Source organism: Panthera onca, chromosome D1 (assembly GCF_046562875.1).
Source record: "Panthera onca isolate mPanOnc1 chromosome D1, mPanOnc1 haplotype 2, whole genome shotgun sequence".
Classification (NCBI taxonomy): domain Eukaryota; kingdom Metazoa; phylum Chordata; class Mammalia; order Carnivora; family Felidae; genus Panthera; species Panthera onca.
The window spans coordinates 61,112,776-61,131,887 of NC_138348.1; the positions used below are offsets into that span (position 1 = coordinate 61,112,776).

The 19,112-nt window shown below is 45.2% G+C and overlaps 2 protein-coding genes across 2 annotated transcripts; one reads left to right on the forward strand and one right to left on the reverse strand.

Moving 5' to 3' along the window:
- Positions 1-4,313: 4,313 nt before the first annotated feature.
- Positions 4,314-6,920, forward strand: THRSP (thyroid hormone responsive). Its single transcript, XM_060605522.3, has 2 exons — positions 4,314-4,912; positions 6,471-6,920. The coding sequence occupies exon 1, from the start codon at positions 4,423-4,425 to the stop codon at positions 4,891-4,893; it is 471 nt and encodes a 156-aa protein (XP_060461505.1). The 5' UTR covers positions 4,314-4,422; the 3' UTR covers positions 4,894-4,912; positions 6,471-6,920.
- A 1,875-nt stretch (positions 6,921-8,795) lies between these two features.
- On the reverse strand, positions 8,796-18,025 carry NDUFC2 (NADH:ubiquinone oxidoreductase subunit C2). The gene is made up of 3 exons (XM_060605523.3): positions 17,683-18,025; positions 11,356-11,499; positions 8,796-8,979 (listed from the first exon to the last, which is right to left on the reverse strand). Exons 1-3 carry the CDS (start codon positions 17,849-17,851, stop codon positions 8,930-8,932), a joined length of 363 nt encoding a protein of 120 aa, XP_060461506.2. The 5' UTR covers positions 17,852-18,025; the 3' UTR covers positions 8,796-8,929.
- Positions 18,026-19,112: the final 1,087 nt, after the last annotated feature.

A 19,112-nucleotide genomic window follows, 5' to 3' on the forward strand; every position in this document is an offset into this window, starting at 1 on the left:
AGCCGCTAATTCAGCAACATTTCATCCAGGGCCTTCCATCTGCCAGGCAGACCTGGAGGCAGCCTCAGTTTGTAGCCTGCTGGCTGGACACCGGCCGTGTCCTCCTTCCCAGGGCTCCTTGTATGGTCTGCACTTACTCACGTGGGCCTTTTATTCTCCTAATTACCAATTTTTTCACTTTCTCCCTTTTTCACTGACACCCATTTGCTCACTCACACACGTGGCACTCACTTGGTCCCTCTGGGCCAGGTCCAGGAACACATCTGGGAACAGACTGGCCCAAGATGGGATTGGGACACAAACGGCAGAGGAAGAATGACACAGAAGGGCACGGGGGCCCTGTGCTCAGGTGGACTCCCTCAAAGTCTGAGCTGGAGAGGCTCTAACAAAGATCGGCCTCCTCGTTGAATAGATGGGAGGAGGCCCTGGGAGGCCTTGGTCGGCCCCAGGCCACTTGCAGGGCACTTCTGGCCTGCCCACCATGCCAGGGTCAGCTCCCCCAGCCCTGTCCACATCATGTTTTCCAGGGCTAGGTTCAAAACACAAGAACTAAGGCAGGGTAATGCCCTTAGGGACCTGGACATGGGTTCAGAAGAAGTTACACAATTAGGGCTGAAAGGGCCTTCCCTTCAGAGACCTCCCATCCCTTCATTTTACAACCGTGGACCCCAGGGTGCAGGGTGCCTGCTTGCAAGTGGGCCTGGCAGCAGCCCCAAACCCGAACTACAGTGTCCAGGCTCGTGGTCTTTGGCTGTACCCACTGCTCAGCCATCTTGGATGTTCGATTACAAAGGAAGCCCATTTTTCTGAGGAGAAAACATTTAAAGAATGGTTTTCCCAACGAAGGTAAAAAAAAAAAAAAAACAACTTTTAGGGCTGGAAATGAGTTAATCAAATATTTACTTAAGTACCCTGTTAAAATTAAATTCTTTCACTTACTCTATTAATTTAGAAAACTTGCTTTTTTCTACTCATAGTGTAGGAAACAGTTTTATGCAAATTCTTTACCCCTCTGACTGGTGGAGGTAATTTTGGGCCCGTGTGTCTTGCTAAGAGTTTAGTTTGCAGTAAAGTAGGGGGAGAGCAACCTGGACAATGAAGACTGTCAGAACAGGAGTACATCACGTCCCTCCTTCCCTGAGGAGCAATTCTGGAAAAGAGTCTCAATGTTAGCACCAGCAGTAGCTGCGGATGCTCAGGCTCCCTCACCGGCCAGAGTCCTCACGACTGCCTCCTGCCAAGCCAGGGACGCTGTTTTTCGTTTTTTAATTTTTTTTCAACGTTTTTTTATTTATTTTTGGGACAGAGAGAGACAGAGCATGAACAGGGGAGGGTCAGAGAGAGAGGGAGACACAGAATCGGAAACAGGCTCCAGGCTCCGAGCCATCAACCCAGAGCCTGACGCGGGGCTCGAACTCACGGACCGCGAGATCGTGACCTGGCTGAAGTCGGACGCCCAACCGACTGCGCCACCCAGGCGCCCCAGGACGCTGTTTTTCAAGGCGACTGGACATTATGACCAAAGGCACTAGAATGTATCAAGAAGTGAATCTTTTATTTATTTATTTAATTTTACATTTATTTATTTATCTTTGAGAGAGAGCGTGCGCGCGCGCGCACACACACACACACACACACACACATACACACACACACAAGCAGGGGGAGGCATAGAGAGAGAGAGAGAGAGAGAGAGAGGGAGACACAGAATCCAAAGCAGGTTCCAGGCTCTGAGCTGTCAGCACAGAGCCTGATGTGGAGCTCAAACTCACAAACTGTGAGATCATGACCTGAGCAAAAGTCAGACGCTTAACTGACTGAGCCATCCAGGCGCCCCGCAAGAAGTGAATCTAATGGTCATTAATCAGCTAGTATCTACCGAACATTTGCAGCACTGGGCCCTGGGACAGGTGCACAGTGAATGGAAATGTATGTAGCAAGTCCTAGAATGAGGGAATAAAAGAGGGGTTGGGAGGACAGAAGGAGGAAAACAGAAATGCCAGGAGGCAGTGCAAATTTATTGAGGTCGCGATATACCAGATATTTCGTAAATATCATCTGTAATCTCCATGGTGGGAGTTATTACTCATCTCAACTCCTCCTTGCTTAAGGACTAATAATGTGTATTCTTAGGCTGGTTACTTTACCCCCATAGGCCTCAATTTCCTCAACTCCTGCCACATGTCATTGCTGGGAGGATTGAGTTCTGTTCTAAGCACTTTGCTTAGAAAAGCAAGCCCTCAATCAATGTCATCATGATTACACTATAGGAGGAAGCTGAGGCTCAGAGAGGAGCGGTGACTAGTCCGGGGCCACATAGCCATGGGGAGGAAGAGCTAGCTTATGTTCTCTGTTCCACTCCACAATCTGTGATACAGGAAACTTTACAGGTTAAAGTGGAAGCTTTGCCCTTCACAGCAAGCCTGTGGCCTGGACTTGGCTGTCCTCTCTGCCCTGGAGAAGCAAGGCCACCTGTCTAACGCAGGATGACCCCAGGTTACCTGTGGCTATGTGCATGGCCAGCCCAGGAAGGGCACTTGGAGAGAGGGCCGACCTTGGTTTTCCTCTGAGGGCTGGAGAGCTGTGCCAAGCCTCATCTTGTCAGGTTTGAGCCCTTGGACAAGTACCTCCTCCTTTCAGCTGTTTCCTTGTCTGAAAAGAGGGCTGCCAGTGTTTTTCTGCCCCATAGGGATACAGTGGGGATTGAGAAAGTTAAAGACTGGGAAATGGTGTTTCACACAACCCTGTTGTGCTAACAGAAGCATAGTTAAGGTAGGCAACTTTGGGGTGGGATGGGGTGAATATTACAATTTAATTTAATGGGAGGGGCTAAAGGCAGGTAGAATTCATTTAGAAATAAAGATGAACTTTCTTGTATCTCTGGCCATAGGAGTGGTAGGGAATGGGCGAGTGGAGTCAAGAGAGTGAGTCAAGTGAATGCAGAGGGGACTCCCGCCCTGAGGTAGGGCTGAGAGTGGCTTAGGTGAGACAAGATCCCCTCCCTATGCTCTCCTCCTCTCTCCCCATTGCTGGGGCAGAAGCACCTAGCAGATCTTTCCACCCAAGGTGGTGTTGTGAGCAGGTGCCTGAACCAGAACTTGGAAGGACTTGTTCTCCACTTGACTCTGACACTTACTTGTTGCACAACTTTGAGCCACTCTCTGGGTCTCAGTTTTCCTAATTATCTCATAAATAATAGAGCAAATGCAGTGTGTCAACTGTGATAACGTGGTTTTGCAAAAGATTACTGTCTTCTAAGACTGCTGGTCAAAGGACTAGGTCGGTGGTGAAGAGGAAGCATCGTAACTGCTGGAATTGTAGGTTAAAGTTGACAGTGACCTGCATTCATCTAGTATCTGCACAGATAATGCACCTGGGAACTGTGCTTTGTGGTTTACAGAGCATTTTCAATGGCTTTATCTTATTTAATCATCACAACACCTGAAATTTACAGATCAGGATACGGATGCATTTAACATGTACAACTTATGCAACCTCACACATAGGTCTAGAGCTCTGACTGGAGGTGGGAGTGAAGTGGTCCTGGGCTGCCATCCCAGCTCCAATGGGGCCATGGGCAAGTTACTTTAACTTAGTGCAGAACTTGATGTGAAGTAGGTTTTCAATAAGTGTTAGCCAGCAAACAACCAGAAAACGCAGCTGGGAAGTTGCAGAACTGGGCTTCTGGCTCCTATGTCAGTGCTCTTTGCCCCATAATGAGCTGTTTCATTTCATGACCCTCCTCCCTAGTTCATTTAGCAGCTGAGGCACCCCAGGCTAAAGAAGTGAACTTGTACATTAAGAGGCAGGCAGTGAAGGGGCGCCTGGGTGGCTCAGTCGGTTAAGCATCCAGCTTCAGCTCAGGTCATGATCTCACGGTTCGTGGGTTTGAGCCTCATGTTGGGCTTTGTGCTGACAGCTCAGAGCCTGGAGCCTGCTTCAGATTCTGTGTCTCCTTTTCTCTCTGCCCCTCCCCTGCCCACTCTCTGTCTTTCTCTGTCTCTCAAAAATAAATAAACGTTAAGAAAAATTAAAAAAAAAAAAAAAAAAAAAAGGAGGCAGTCAGTGAAGAGGCAGCTTGGTCTCAGATAACCCGAAAGAACTCATGACTGCCCTGGGGTCAAGCACACTGGTTGCCAAAGAGAAAAGTTTCCCTCTAACAAGCCAGTTGCGCTGGTGAAGGAGGAGGCGGGTGCTTGCTGAGGCGGTCACAGAGTGCTGAAATGACAGACAGAGGGCTGGCAGGTCTGTCTCTGGGCAGATGGATCGCCTGATATAGATGTTGGTGCCCAAGCCCTGGGATTGGCCTAAAACAGGTTTGTGTTGACCCACTGGCGGGCTTTGGCATCCTGTCAAACTGCTGTCACCTCCGGACATAAAAATGGTCTCGACATAGTGCTGGGGCAGTCTGCTGGACTCGGCATGGAAGCAGCAGCCATCATGCGGGTGCAAACCAAGCACTACCCCAAGAACTGCCTGCTGACTGTCATGGACCGGTACTCGGCCGTGGTGCGTAACATGGAGCAGGTGGTGATGATCCCCAGCCTCCTGCGGGACATGCAGTTTAATGTGCACGGGCACCGGGCCCAGGATGGGGCCCCTGATCTCTACAACTACTTCACCATGCTCAAGGCCATCCGCGTGGATGTGGACCACGGGCTGCTGCCCCGAGAGGAGTGGAGGTCCAAGGTGGCAGATGGCAGGGCCAGTGAGGCTGAGAATGAAGCTGCAAAGACAGAGAAGGATGAGGAGGAGAGGATCTTGGGGCAGCTGGACCTGGAAGCCCAGTTCCACCTGCACTTTTCCAGCCTTCATCACATCCTCACCCACCTTACCCTGAAAGCTGAGGAGGTGACGAGGACATACCAGGAGATAATGGGACAGGCCAAGTAGGCCTCGGACTCTAGGGAAGGTAATGGTGGCTCATTGGTGGGTGTCAGAGTCCACTGAGGGATATTCCAGGGGAGGTGAGCTGGAGCAGTGCACAGCCCAGTGGGAGAGGGAGAGCCTGGGTCTCAGACAGGTACCCTCACTGCAGGGTATTGAGACCAGGACCTGGGAGGGCTCAAGGCCAGGCCTGTCTTACTCTCTGGACCCAGAACTGGTAAGTAATGGCCACGAACGGCATGGTGATAATAAGAAAGGTGGCCTGTGAATGCATACCTTATGTGCACATATATGTGTTTGTGCATGGGTGCATTTACTAGCAAGTGTGTGAATGCTTGGGTCAACAGCTCTGGTTCAAGTTCTGACTCTACCACTAAGGCCTTGGTTTCACTGGCTCACTTCCCCGGGTTGCTGTTTCTTCACTGAATCATAACAGTATTAGTAAAAACAACTACTGGCACTTCAATAGTTTTCTAATTTAAAAATCACTTGCATATGGGGCACCTGGCTGGCTCAGTGGGTTGAGCCTCTGACTCTTGATTTTGGCTCAGGTCGTGATCCCAGGGTCATGGGACCGAGCCCCATGTAGGGCTCCGCGGTGAGCGTGGAGCCTGCTTAGGATTCTCTCTCTCCCTCGCTCAGCCCCTCCCCCCAGTGGCACTCTCTCCCTCGTTCTCTCTCTCAAATTAAAAAAACAAAAAATCACTTGCATATCAATTTTCTAATGGAACTATCATTCCCTTTTACAGATGAAAAACTGGGGGCCTGAGAAGTAAAAAGAGTCCCAGGTTATTCAGGAAATGAATGCACCCTGGCTTAACTCAAATCCAGTTCCCTTTCTCTGTGCTAGTGGATTGCCCTAGAACCTTAGAACCCTGCAGCCTGGGCTGGAGAGAAACCCCCTCTATGTGTGTCAACTATACTTTAATTAAAAAAAAAAAAAAAAACGGGGCGCCTAGGTGGCTCAGTTGGTTAAGCCTCCAACTTTGGCTCCAACTCTCATGGTTCGTGGGTTCGAGCCCCGTGTTGGGCTCTGTACTGACAGCTGAGAGCCTGGAGCCTGCTTCAGATTCTGTGTGTGTGTGTCTCTCTCTCTCTGCCCCTTCCCTGCTCTCACTGTCCCTCTCTGTCTCAAAAATAAATAAACATTAAAAAAAAAAAAACTAGAACAAAAATCCAATTTGTTAGTGTCAACCTTAGCAACAAAATAGAAAAGAAACTGCACCCAACTCCTTCAAAGACGACAGCAGCCATTCTGCACCGTTTGAGCACACCGTAACCTGATGTTCATGGAGGCTATCTGGTACAGCAGAAGTTAAAAAATCTGGGCTCTGGTCTTGGGTCTACCACTGACTCTGTATGACCCCAGACAACTTCACCTGTCTGCATTGCAGTTTCCTTGTGAGTGAAACGCGGAGGTGAAACTAGCTGTTACCGCAGCTCTGACACCCCAACTCTTACACTGCTAACTGCATTGCCAGATTTCCCTACAGCAATGAGCTGCTGCGTTGTTTTTCCTACCTAAATAGGCACGTTGTATGAATTTATACTGACTCGGTTTTTTAAATTTCGGCTCTCCACAGATCCCTTTAAGTGGCAGAGGGCAGACTCTGATGAGGACACGGAACAGTTCACTGGCTCTGACGCAGACCAGAAAGGCCTGGACCTGCCGCTGGAAGCAAAGGCGACTTGGCTCTCTGGGATGCTTCTCTCGCTCTGAGCACCAGCTTGTGGACTTGGCACCAGGTCACCTTTAGGATGCTTGCTGTTATTCACAGCTCCCCTCACCGTCTTAGCAGCTTGGGGTGGTGGCCAGTGCTTCATGAGGGGCTAGGTATTACCTGGCCAGTGTGGTATGCCAGAAAGGATGTAGGTTTTAGCACCTGGCCCAACTGAAATTCACATCCTTTCTCTGGGCAGTCATTTACCATGTGATCTTGGACATTATTCAACTCACCGGAGCCTAAATTTCCTCATCTATAAAATGGGATAGTATTACCTCACGAGATTGTTATGGAAATTAAAGAAGATGATGAATCAAAAGCACCTGGCATGTGAGTGCTATTATTATAGGTTGACTTTCTCCCACCCTTACCATGTATTTGCTCTAGCCCTTGCTTTTTACCCTCCAGAACTAAGGCATAGCAAAGTCCCTTGGGATGAATGGTTCACACTCATGTACCCGCCAACCACAAGTGAACTATAAATGTATTTATTGCAGTAGCAGTAAACAACCCAAAACTTTGTACTTATATATATCTTCATTAGTTTTAAAAAAATTTGTTTCATATTTGAGAGAGTAGAGAGCGAGTAGGGGAGGGGCAGAGAGACAGAAACACACAATCCAAAGCAGGCTCCAGGCTTTGAGCTGTCAGCACAGAGCCCGATGTGGGGCTTGAGCTCACGAGCAGTGAGATCATGACCTGAGCCACCCAGGGGCCCCTATCTTCATTAGGTTCTAAAGTAATTTCTCAGACATAATTTCATTTTTAACAAGTGAGACCCAAGAAAATAGATGGAACTCATCTGATTTTGTCCAGAAACCACGTGCGTATACTCATTCTAATTTGATATAATGTATTGAGAAATAATTTTATTAATCTCCCCAAACTAATCTGATCATAAAATCTGAGCTTGCAAACAAACACATTTTGGATAAACATTTGGATTTGGGAAGTGATAAAGGGTAAATTTGTTCCAGTTAGGTGGGGTTTTTACCTTTAATCACACCAAGCTCTGCTGTAGACAGTGTTAGCTGCTGAGCCCATTTTCTCCTGGGTGATCCCTGGATCATAACCAAAGACCCTTTTGCAGTATCAGTTTTCTAACAGTTCTTCTGGTCTTGAGTCTCCTCCTAAACCACCCTTTATATTGATTGTTGCAGAGAGCTCAGAAATACAAACCTGACTGTGCTATTCCACTAAAAAGCCTTTAGTGACTTCCCACCACCTATAGAATCAAGCCCAAATTATTCTGCAAATTCAGAAAACCCTCCATAATCTGGGTTACTTTATTTTGCTTTTACCAGCACTGGGAACAGGTAAGCTTTTTCTGTAATCGGCCATATATTAAATAGTTCAGCTTTTGCAGGCCATAACGTCTGTCACAACTACTCAACTCTGTCAGTATGGCATGGAAACAACCATAGACAGGCAAACAAGCATGGCTATATTCCAATAAACCATTCTGGCAGCGGACAACATTTGGCCCACAGGCTGGTTTGCTAACTCAACTCAACTTCATTTTATTTTTTATTTATTTTGAGAGAGAAAGAGAGAATCTTAAGCAGGCCCCAAAATAAAAAGTCAGGAATGCTTGACTGAACCACCCAGGTGCCCCTAAACTCCATTTTATTTTATTAAAAATTTTTTTTTAATGTTTATTTATTTTTGAGAGAGAGAGAGAGAGAGAAAGCAGGGGAAGGGGAAGGAGAGAGGGAGACACAGAATCTGAAGCAGGTTCCAGGCTCTGAACTGTCAGCACAGAGCCTGAAGCAGGGCTTGAACCCACGAACTGTGAGAACATGACCTGAGCTGAAGTTGGAGGCTTAATCGACTGAGCCACCCAGGCCCCCACCTAAACTCCACTGTAAATCTGCCAGATGTCTTCTTAAAATTGGGTGAATGGGGGCGCCTGGGTGGCTCAGTCGGCTAAGCGTCCGACTTCGGCTCAGGTCACGATCTCGCGGTCTGTGGGTTCGAGCCCCGCGTCAGGTTCTGTGCTGACAGCCTGGAGCCTGTTTCGGATTCTGTCTCCCTCTCTCTGACCCTCCCCCGTTCATGCTCTGTCTCTCTCTGTCTCAAAAATAAATAAACATTAAAAAAAAAAATTAAAAAAAAAAATTGGGTGAATGGAAACGGACCATTCTCCAATGAATTATTTTTCTTATGACAAAAAGGAGTCAAGAGTGTTCATGATGACCATTTTAATCACAAAGTGTTAACATACAGATTAACATAAACTTCAGGTATCATGGAAACATGTTTCACAAAATTCAGACATAACTGGTATCAGTGAAACCAAAGTAAGCATTTTGGAGACTTCAACGCACTGGATGGAATTCTTCAAGAAAGTCACCGTAAGTTTTCTTATCTATAAAAAGGAAAGATCACAAAAAAAATTATTTTATATGTTTATTTATTTTTGAGAGAGATAGAACACAAGTCGTGGAGGGTCAGAGAGAGAGGGAGACACAGAATCTGAGCACGTTCTGGGCTTAGAGCTGTCAGTACAGAGCCCAAATGTAGGGCTCAAACCCAGGAACCGTGAGATCATGACCTGAGCTGAAGTCAGATGCTAAACCAATTAAGCCACTCAGAAGCCCCTTAAGTTATGTTTTAAAAATCGTATTTCCTAAAGAAAAATTAACAGTTAATATTCTCGTAGACAGAAACTCCTCTAGGAATTTTCTTAGGTTCTTGTCCTCAACCATAGCTTGGCAATCCCTGAGACACTGTTTCAATGGATGAAGGGTAACTTTGGAAGACTCTGGTGACATCCAGATGGCTGCCCAGAGGGACAAAGCGCTGCCAGGGGGCCCTGGCTGACGGGGTAATGGAAGGAATAAGCAGGGAGGAGCACAGGTCAGCTGCAGGACCAGGAGTCAAGGTGGTCAAGCTTTCCATGTCCCTGCTGTCAGTGCAAGAGGCTCTCAGCACACCTGCCACTGATATGCTGCTCAGAGACAGAATGAGTCTGTAAGGCTACACAGGCTCCCACTGACAGAGGGAGCTAGTATAAACAGGAGGCAATGAGCCACAGGCCTGGGACCGAGGACTGCTCTGCCACTGGGTCTGTTAGGAATCACTATTTCCAAGATTCCAATGCTAACATGCATTTGCCTACTCCCCATCCCTGATACATCCATTATTCATGGCTTTGTACTCTAGCCTTTGAATTCTTCATTGGTAAAGAAAGCTATACCTTTTTGATCCACCATGAACATCACATATGTGACTAAAGGCTATGGGAATATTAAATAGAGTAATAAAATTTTAGAGCTAAATAGGACATTAGAGACCATCCTTTAGTATAATGAAATTTAAATGCTTAATATTACATTTTTGTGAATATGTAAATATTTAAATATCTCTTTAAAATCTATGTAAGTTCAAAGTTTTTCTACATTCGTTCATTCATTCCTTCACATATATGTACATCTGTATTATGTACATGTATTAAAATACAAACAAGACAACAGTTATATTACAATCGTATTCATAGTTGAAGAGTGGTAAGTAGAGTGTACTGAGGAAATTCCTGTCTGTAGCTGGGCCAAGACTTCTCTGAGATGATGAATCTTAGGTTGGAATTTGCTAGGTGGACAGGTAAAAATGGAGGAAGAGGACGATCAAGAAGGTACAGAGTCGAGCATTACCCAGGATATAGGGCAGATTTAGGACACAGAATTTCACAAGGCAGGAGACGAGTGACAGGAGATGAGACAGGTTTTTGTGTAGATCAGATCAGCTATTATTTATTGCTTACTAGTACAGGCTTTGTACTAGAGGGCTGAGGAAAAAAGATGAAGCTACAGTCTAGTGAGGGAGACAGACATGTTATGTGGTGGATAAAAGGTATGGGCAAAGTCTTTCTAGCAGGCAATTAGCTCAGCCTGGGGAAATAAGCCCTCCTAAACAGTCTGGATTTTGTCCGATAGGCAATAGATAGCTACTGTAAGCAATGCCTATTATTATGCATAGCCACATTTATCCAGAGACATGATCTTCAGTAAGACTGAAGGCAGAGGTGTGCTGGAGGCAAGTGCAAGAGTTCAAGCAAGAGATTATAAGGGTGTGAACTGGGGTAGTGGCAGTGGGAGACAGATGGGAGTTTAGGATTGAGAAATAGGAAGTAGAATGGTAAGACTTGAGGACTAATGAGAGGTCACAGAAAGACTGGAAGACACTTCCCAGGCTTCTGGCTGGAGTAGCCAGGTGGACAACAGTGCCACTCACCGATGCAGAACACAGAACAGAAGTCTGCAGAGGCAGAGGGGACATAAAATCTGTTTGCTGTCTGAGGGACACAGAGGTACTCAGCTAGGAACTGGATATACAAATTCAAGAGAATCCTAATACATAGGCAATGATGTGAGAGTCAACAGAATACTGAATGTACCTGAAGCCACAGGCATGTATAAGATTAACCAGGGCAAATGATACAGGGTAAGAAAGAGGTTCACTATAGGTAACTTGAAATACCTTTCTCTTTTTTTGTTTATGTTTATTTATTTAATTTTGAGAGAGAGAGAGAGACAGAGTGTGAGCAGGTGAAGGGCAGAGAGAGACAGAAACACACAATCCAAAGCAGGCTCCAGGCTTTGAGCTGTCAGCACAGAGCCCGATGCAGGGCTTGAACCCATGAACCGTGGGATCATAAAGTTGGATGCTTAACCAACTGAGCCACCCAGGTGCCCCTGAAATACCTTTTTCAAAAAATAATAAATCAAATAAATAAATGAAATACCTTTTTCAGGAAAATCCTCTGGATGTGATTTTACATATGCAAACATATCATGGTCCTTCACAGCATACATATAGTCTTGACGTTTTAAAAGATAATATCCAATAAAGACAAAAGAAGTAACATATAGAAGCTGGCGATGTAAACCTGAAATTCAAACAATAAATTCCAAAGAAAGCAAAAATCCATCAATGTATATTTAAAATCACAGCTTTGCAGTTCAGATATGTAATTTATTGTTATTTCTTCCACCATTTTTTTAAAAAAAAAGGTTTTTCTACATGGCTCTCTTGCAAAAACAGCCTTGACCCTGACATCAATTATGAAAACCAACATTAAATCTACAAACATAACTATGAATAGAATCCATGTTTATTCATTCATTTATTTACTTATGCAAAACGAACTCAAGATTTTTAAAATTTAGGTTTTATAAATTTCTTTATGGGAAAAGGTGGATTAAGTACAAAATCCTGAAGATCTAAACTAACTTGTATTCCAGGACCTGTTCAGGATGCGATGTGACAGAGATGAAGTCCTTTATAAATGCTCAGAAAGCAGTTTGGTTTGTCTCCATACACCAATTTGTATCTGCATATTTACTGGTTACCAAAGCAGCCAGCTACACTATCAATTCTCTTCTTACCTTCTAAATTTTGTACCATGTGTATGAGTACCTATTCGAAAACTAGATTAAAAAAATCATCCTATTATAATGAGACTGGGGAGGATCAAATCATGTGATCTAGGGAACGCCAAAATTTAAAGTCTGAATGGGAGATCCAAAGGGCTGAACTTTATATACAGTAACATCTTTTAAAAAAGGCTAACCACAGGTTTGATTTTCTAGCTATGCCCCAGAATTCTATCCCCAGCCCTCTTCTTCTTATCCCATATATATTGCTTTGAAGAATACGTTTATTCCTATAGTTTTATTTACCATCCATGTTCTAGTGACCTGCAAGTATGTCCGACTCAGATACCCAAGGTGAATAACAGATATATCCAAATGTTTGATACGTGTGTTCACCTGCGTATCCCCAAACGAACTTCCTTCCTTCCTAATCACCTTTTGTAAGACCAATCACCCAGGAAATCAAGTCCTGGGTGATCACAGTACTCATCCCTTTTTTTTTTAATGCTCTTTCCCCACATTCTGTCACTGAGTCCTGCCAATTCTACCTTGTAAATATTTCCTTGCCTCACTTCAGGGAACTCAAGCTCCCTTTCATCTCATTTTCTACTCTGCACTTATCCCAGTCTGTACCCTGTCACTAGAGGAATTTTAACTAAAATACAAACCTAGCTTGTCAGCCCTTTCTCCTTCAATTATACCCAATAGGAGACCAAACTCCTAGATGACCTCCCAGGTCTTTCATGAGCTGACTCTTCCATCTTTATCTAACATTCCCTGATATGCACATTGTGTTCCAGCAATAATGAACTACTTCTATTTTTATTTTTAATTAATTTTTAGAGAGAGAGAGCAGGGGAGGGGCAGAGAGAGAATCCCAAGCAAGTTCTTTGCTATCAGTGCAGAGCCCAATGTGGACTTGAACTCCCCAACCATGAGATTGTGACCGGAGCAGAAATCAAGGGTCAGACACTTAACTGACTGAGCCATTATACTGATGGGCACCCCATTATACTGAACTTTTTTTTTTTTTTTAATTTCTCTTTGAGAGACAGAGACAGACAGAGTGCAAGCAGGGAGGGGTAGAGAGAGCGGGAGACACAGAATCCAAAGCAGGCTCCAGGCTCTGAACTGTCAGCACAGAGTATGAAGCAGGGCTTGAACCCACGAACTGTGAGAACAGGACCTGAGCTAAAGTAGGACATTTAACTGATTGAGACATCCAGGCGCCCAATACTGAACTGCTTTTAATTCCTCATACCACCCACTGGTTATTTCTCTGCCCAGACAACCTCTGCCCCCATCCTTCAAGATTCAATTCAGACATCACTTCTGCTAAGAAGTCATCCCAGAATTTTCCTTAACAGGGTTAAAACAGGATGAACTCCTCTCTATTAGCATGTTAACTGCTATATAGATTATTTCCCTCTACTACCACACAAAGCCAATGTTTAATTCATTTTTGTGTACCAGCACGTAGACAGAACTTAATATTTAATAAATGGATAAAAGGTCTTGGGCAAGTCAATTTACTACCTCTAAAACAAAGATGATACCTATCCTATCGTTCTCGTGGCAGTATTATATAAACCAAAAGAAAATGCGTGTAAAAATATTTTGGAAAAATGTGTAAAACAATAAAAATTCAAAATAGTACTACAATCTGGGACTGGACAGGGTTCAGGCTCTTTCGCATTCTCCCTGACCCCAAACAGCCATCACTCCCCCTAATGGGCCACCTGCAATACAGCAAACAAAGTGTGCTGAGTTCTCCTTCTGTATGCCACTGGACGACACAGACACAAAGACCTAGACTCTCTATGCTTATGTATATCCCTCATAGAAAAAGATTCCCTGAATGTTTCAGATGGTGATGTTAGTGTCCCAGCCCTCAAGGGCATGGTTTGGCCCCTTCCCAAGTCCTCCTTTCCTTAACCTCTTCTCTCCCTCTCAGTGGTGGCCTCCCTCCCACCACATGCACAACCCCTCCACAATCGTTTTCCCTTTATTAAGTGAATTAAAAAAATTTTTTTAGGTTTATTTATTTTTCAGAGAGAGAGAGAGAGAGAGAGAGACAGAGAGACAGAGAGACAGAGCATGGGTGGGGGAGTGGCAGAGAGAGGGAGACACAGAATCCGAAGCAGGCTCCAGGCTCTGAGCTGTCAGCACAGAGCCCAATGCGGGGCTCGAGCTCACGGACCGCGAGATCATGACCTGAGCCAAAGTCAGACGCTCAACCGGCTGAGCCACCCAGGCTCCCCAAGTGAATTTAAACTTGGAAGCCATGGTGTTCTTTGCAGAATACCATTAACTACTGATATATTATACTAGAAATCAATAAATATATTTAATTTTGTGGGTGACACTTAGATACCAACTGACTATAAATTTAGAGCAGGTAAGTGGTAACTACTATCAGTAGTTTAGAACTTGCGATGGGAGAAAAGCTCAAGAAAAAAATTCTATTTAATATTTTCTGCTAACTTGAAAAAGATCTGCACAATTTGATTTCATTTACAGAATATTCCAGTGCTACCCACAGAATGCCAGATACTTTCCACGGCTATAGTTTGAAAATCCACCATATCTTTCTCCTTCCCCACTCCTCTGTCACAGCTGTTACCCAACATGCATAAACTTACACCATTTGGCCTTTTAAATGGATATGCTTGTCTGATTTGTGAGTCTTTCGAGGCCTGGGACCATGTTTTAGACTTCCTTGTAATCGACATATATTTATTTATTCAATACTTACTGAATACTGCTATATGACCGTCATTAAACTAGACAAACATAATGTGCTTCAGTAAATGCTGCTGAGAACCATTTCAATAAAGTTCTCAAGACCGAGGAAACCCTGGGGAACTCAGGAACTCTCACCCCTAGCCCCTAGGTTAAGGGCTTTATACATCATCTCATCTAGTTCTCACAGCCACACAGAGGTAGATATTATCTCTATTTCATATGTAAGGAAACTAAAGCTCAAAGAGATAAGTAACTTCCCCAGAATTGAATGGCTAGTAGAATGGAGTGGTGTCAAACCCAAAATCATGTGCTCTTGACCACTATGTTCTTCCTCTGGAATAGTATCTCTCCAATCTGTACCTCCTCTGTGCTCCCAAAGTGCTCTCTGCTCACCTACTTCTATGAAAACACATTATCTGTCATGCTTAGACCCATAATGGACTGTTCACTTGTCTGACTCGACTAGGAGCTCTTCAAGGGCAGGGACGGTATTCCTCACCCCATATACCTGGTATGTAACCCTTCCTGGCACAAAGAAAGAACTTAGTAAATGCTGAACAAACAAATATATGGTAAACTGTTTGCATAACAACAGCTAAGGAATAGAAACTTTGTCTAGTACCTTCTGTAAGCCAGGCATTTTATCTCTAGAATCTCACTTAATTCCCACAACAAATATGCAAAGATTAATTACTCTCATTTTACAGATGAAGAAATTTTGCCTCTGAATGGCCCGACCAAGTAACTTGTCCAAGCTAACACAGACAGGAAAGAGAGGAGCAAGGCCATTGAGTTGCGAAGTGCAGCTGTGACATGCTGGGGCAAATGTGGAGTGGTGATGAAAAGGGAGAAAACCTCATCTCCCCAGAGGCAGAAGTAGACAAAGCCCACTCCTTTGGATGGAGGAGGGTCATGTCTAAGGGAGATGGGATTTCAATACTATTTGAGCACTAGAAACGCTAAGATTTGGTGAGCTGAAAGCTGGACTTCAGGCACGACATACAGCTGCAAGGTGGCCAAAAGAGGAACAAGTGAAGTGATTCCTGGTCGCCTGAACCACTGTATTAGCTTTCTTCTTAACTGAGTTCCCCGGCTCCAATCAGTGCTTTGCACTGACAAAGGTGACCTTCTTTTTAAAATACAAGGCCTGGTGCCCCTGGGAGGCTCAGTCAGATAAGCATCTGACTCTTGATTTCGGCTCAGGTCATGTTCTCCAGGGTTCCTGATTTCAAGCCCCATGTGAGGCTCTATGCTGACAGCAAAGGACCCGCTTGGTATTCTCTCTATGCTCCCTGTGCCCCTCCCCACTCATGTGTGCTCTCTCTCTCTCAAAATAAATAAATAAACATTTAAAAGAAAAAAACAAAACAAAACACAAGGCCTGGGGGACCTGGCTGGCTCAGTTTGTAGAGCATCTGACTCTTGATGTCACAGTCATGAGTTCAAGGCCCACATTGGGCATGGAGCCTGCTTACCACATCTCTCCACTCCCCATCCGCCAATAGCTCTCAAAAGCTAAAAAGGTTCCTGTCCGCCTAGAGTATAATGTGCCCTGATCTACCTAAATCTCCTTCTTACCCTCATTATCCTATTCTATACACTCAATCATCAAACTGTTCCCCATTCAGAGGCCCTTACTTCCATTTACTTCCACTAGCTTCTCAAAGGCCTGAAAAACTCTCCTAGAATTTAATAAATCATAGCTAAGTTCAAAGACACCTCTTCCAGGGGCGCCTGGGTGGCTCAGTCGGTTAAACAACTGACTTCGGCTCGAGTCATGATCTCACAGTTCTCACAGTTCGTGGGTTTGAGCTCCACGTCAGGCTCTGTGCTGACAGCTTAGAGCCTGGAGCCTGCTTCAAATTCTGTGTCTCCCTCTCTCTCTGTTCTTCCCTTGCTCATGCTCTGTTTCTCTCTCTCCTTCAAAAATAAATAAAAACATTTAAAAAAAGACACCTCTTCCAAAGCTTCCCTCCTCTTTTCCCTTTGGAAATCCACTGCCCTTTGCCCAGCTACTGTGTCAGCCATTATCTGACAGGCGGCCACTGACATGCTACTAGAAAATACAGCCCATTGGTTTTATCCTCTCCTACTCAAAGGGGGTCTCTAGACTAGCATCATCAACAGTATCTGGGAGTTTGTAAACATCACACTTCTCTCCAGACCTGATAAATCAGAATCCACATTTTAAAAAGATCCCCAGGTTACCAGTATGTACATTAAGTTTGAGAAGCACTACTTTCAAATACAGACTTGAGGTCTAAAAACAGGCTACTCAGGAGCGCCTGGGTGGCTCAGTGGGTTAAGTGTCCGGCTTCGGCTCAGGTCATGATCTCCCCGTTCCTGGGTTCGAGCCCCCATAGCAGGCTCTGTGCCGACACCTCGGAACCTGGAGCCTGCTTTAGATTCTGTGTCTCCCTCTCTCTCTGCCTTCCCCCCTGCTGTCTCTCTCTCTCTCTCAAAAATAAATAAACATTAAAAAAAAATTAAAAACAGGCTACTTAACAACCATATGACCTTGGGCAAGTTGCGTTAGCCCCTCTAAAGCTCAATTTCTTCATTGCGGATAATACCTTTCCGTAAAGTATTTTGAGAATTAAATGCTATAATGCACGTAGCGTCAGTAGTGCATGACACAAAGTGTACGCTCACTCTTGCACACACCAAGGCGCGAACTGAGAGAGGACCTGGCAGTTCAATCCTGGGTTCTTCACAGACTCACTGTGGGGCCTTGGGTTTCATGGTTCTCAATTGTTAAGTGCCAAATAACACTTTGGCCCTATCGGGTTCTGAAGAGCTCCCGGGACACGGATGCCCCAGGGAGGCGAGGCGGGGCCTGTTAGGTGAAAGGCCCAGGAAAGCGAAAGGACCTTGGGCAGCCTATGGAGGAACCAACCCACAGCCCTGAGACCCCCTCTCCTCCCAGCCGGTCCCGCCCGCGCAGCCCTCACCGGCAGTCACCACCGGCCTTCGCCGGATCGCGTTATCAATCAGGCCGGAGCAGTAGCCCAAGAAACCCATGTAGACGAGTCTCGGGTCGGTCAGCTTGGGCGGTGGGAGGCTCCGGGCCTCATCCGGCAGGAACTGTAAGGGCACTCGGCCCGGCCGTCCGCTCATCATGGTGATGCCGTTCCCACTGGAGGCCTAGCCTCGGACCGCCAACTACAAAGAAAACCACCAGGACCACCGCCTCGGCCCAAGCCGCGAGCTTTCTCCTCCGAGAGCCCGGCTGAAGGGCATGGCGCAGGGCGGTACAGCGCCCATACGCTTCCCCGTGCGCGCTGCTGCAGGGACCCCGCACACGAAGTTCCGGGTTATCAAATGGCCGGTGCTGCTTGGCCTCCCGCCGGCGCTGATGCTGGCGGGTGGGGTTTCCTGGGCTTGGTACCGCGGGGTCCAGGGTACACCAAATGAGCAGAGCTCAGAGACTAGTAGATACTGCTTTTTTTTTTTTTTTTTTCTCTCGAAGCCCCCCGCCCGAATTGCCTCTCTTTCCCTCTCCCCTGAATGGTCCTTCAGGCCGAATTGATCTTTGTATCCAACACCCACAAGTAGGTTTGACGGATCGTTCTAAGAAACGTAATTAATCAAAATCATAAAAGCTAGTTTCATTTGCTGGATTTCCCGTTGTTCACAGGCACACCTTCCAAAGCCTAAAATTAAGATCCAGCCAGCAACAAAGAATTCAGAGAACAACAGGATTGGATCATTTAGCCAAACTCTTGAAAGTCGGCTTGGGTGGCAGCACCCTAAAAATTTTCACCTCTGAGTCTTTACGTCCTTGCACGTAGCTCAAGGAAAAGGTGTTCCCTACAGGTTTGAAGAATGAAAGAAGGAATTTATAACATTCTGCCAAGTAATTGCCAAGTCTCTGCTTCCCTACCTCCAGTAATGGGGAGCTTCTACTTTTGAACAGCTCTCTTTCGAAAACCCTTCCTGATTTGAGTGACAATGTCTTCTTTTCGTGTTCATTCATTAGTGAGGTCAACATTTTACCTAGATAAATGCTGATTAAACCAGAGATTAATGCAAAGGTATACGTATCAAAGGTATTGAGCTCCAAAGTGGAAGAATTAAATATCAGTTAAGAATGATTAAATAAAGGATGGACCTTTTGTGTCTCATAAAAAGCACTCCCAGATCTATAATATTTCAAGTTAGGATTTCCCTAGGTAATGTATATTGGGAGTTGCCTGGAAAGCAGCAAATGTTTCAAAGTTTCACACTCTTTGATCCAGTAATTACAGAGCTGGAAATCAGTCCTATGGAAATAGAATGACATATAATAAAGCTGTTTTACAATTTTTAAAAAAACCTCAGTGTTTATTTTTAAAACTACATCAAAAGAAGGGAAACCACTTAAAATTTCCCATAGTAAGAT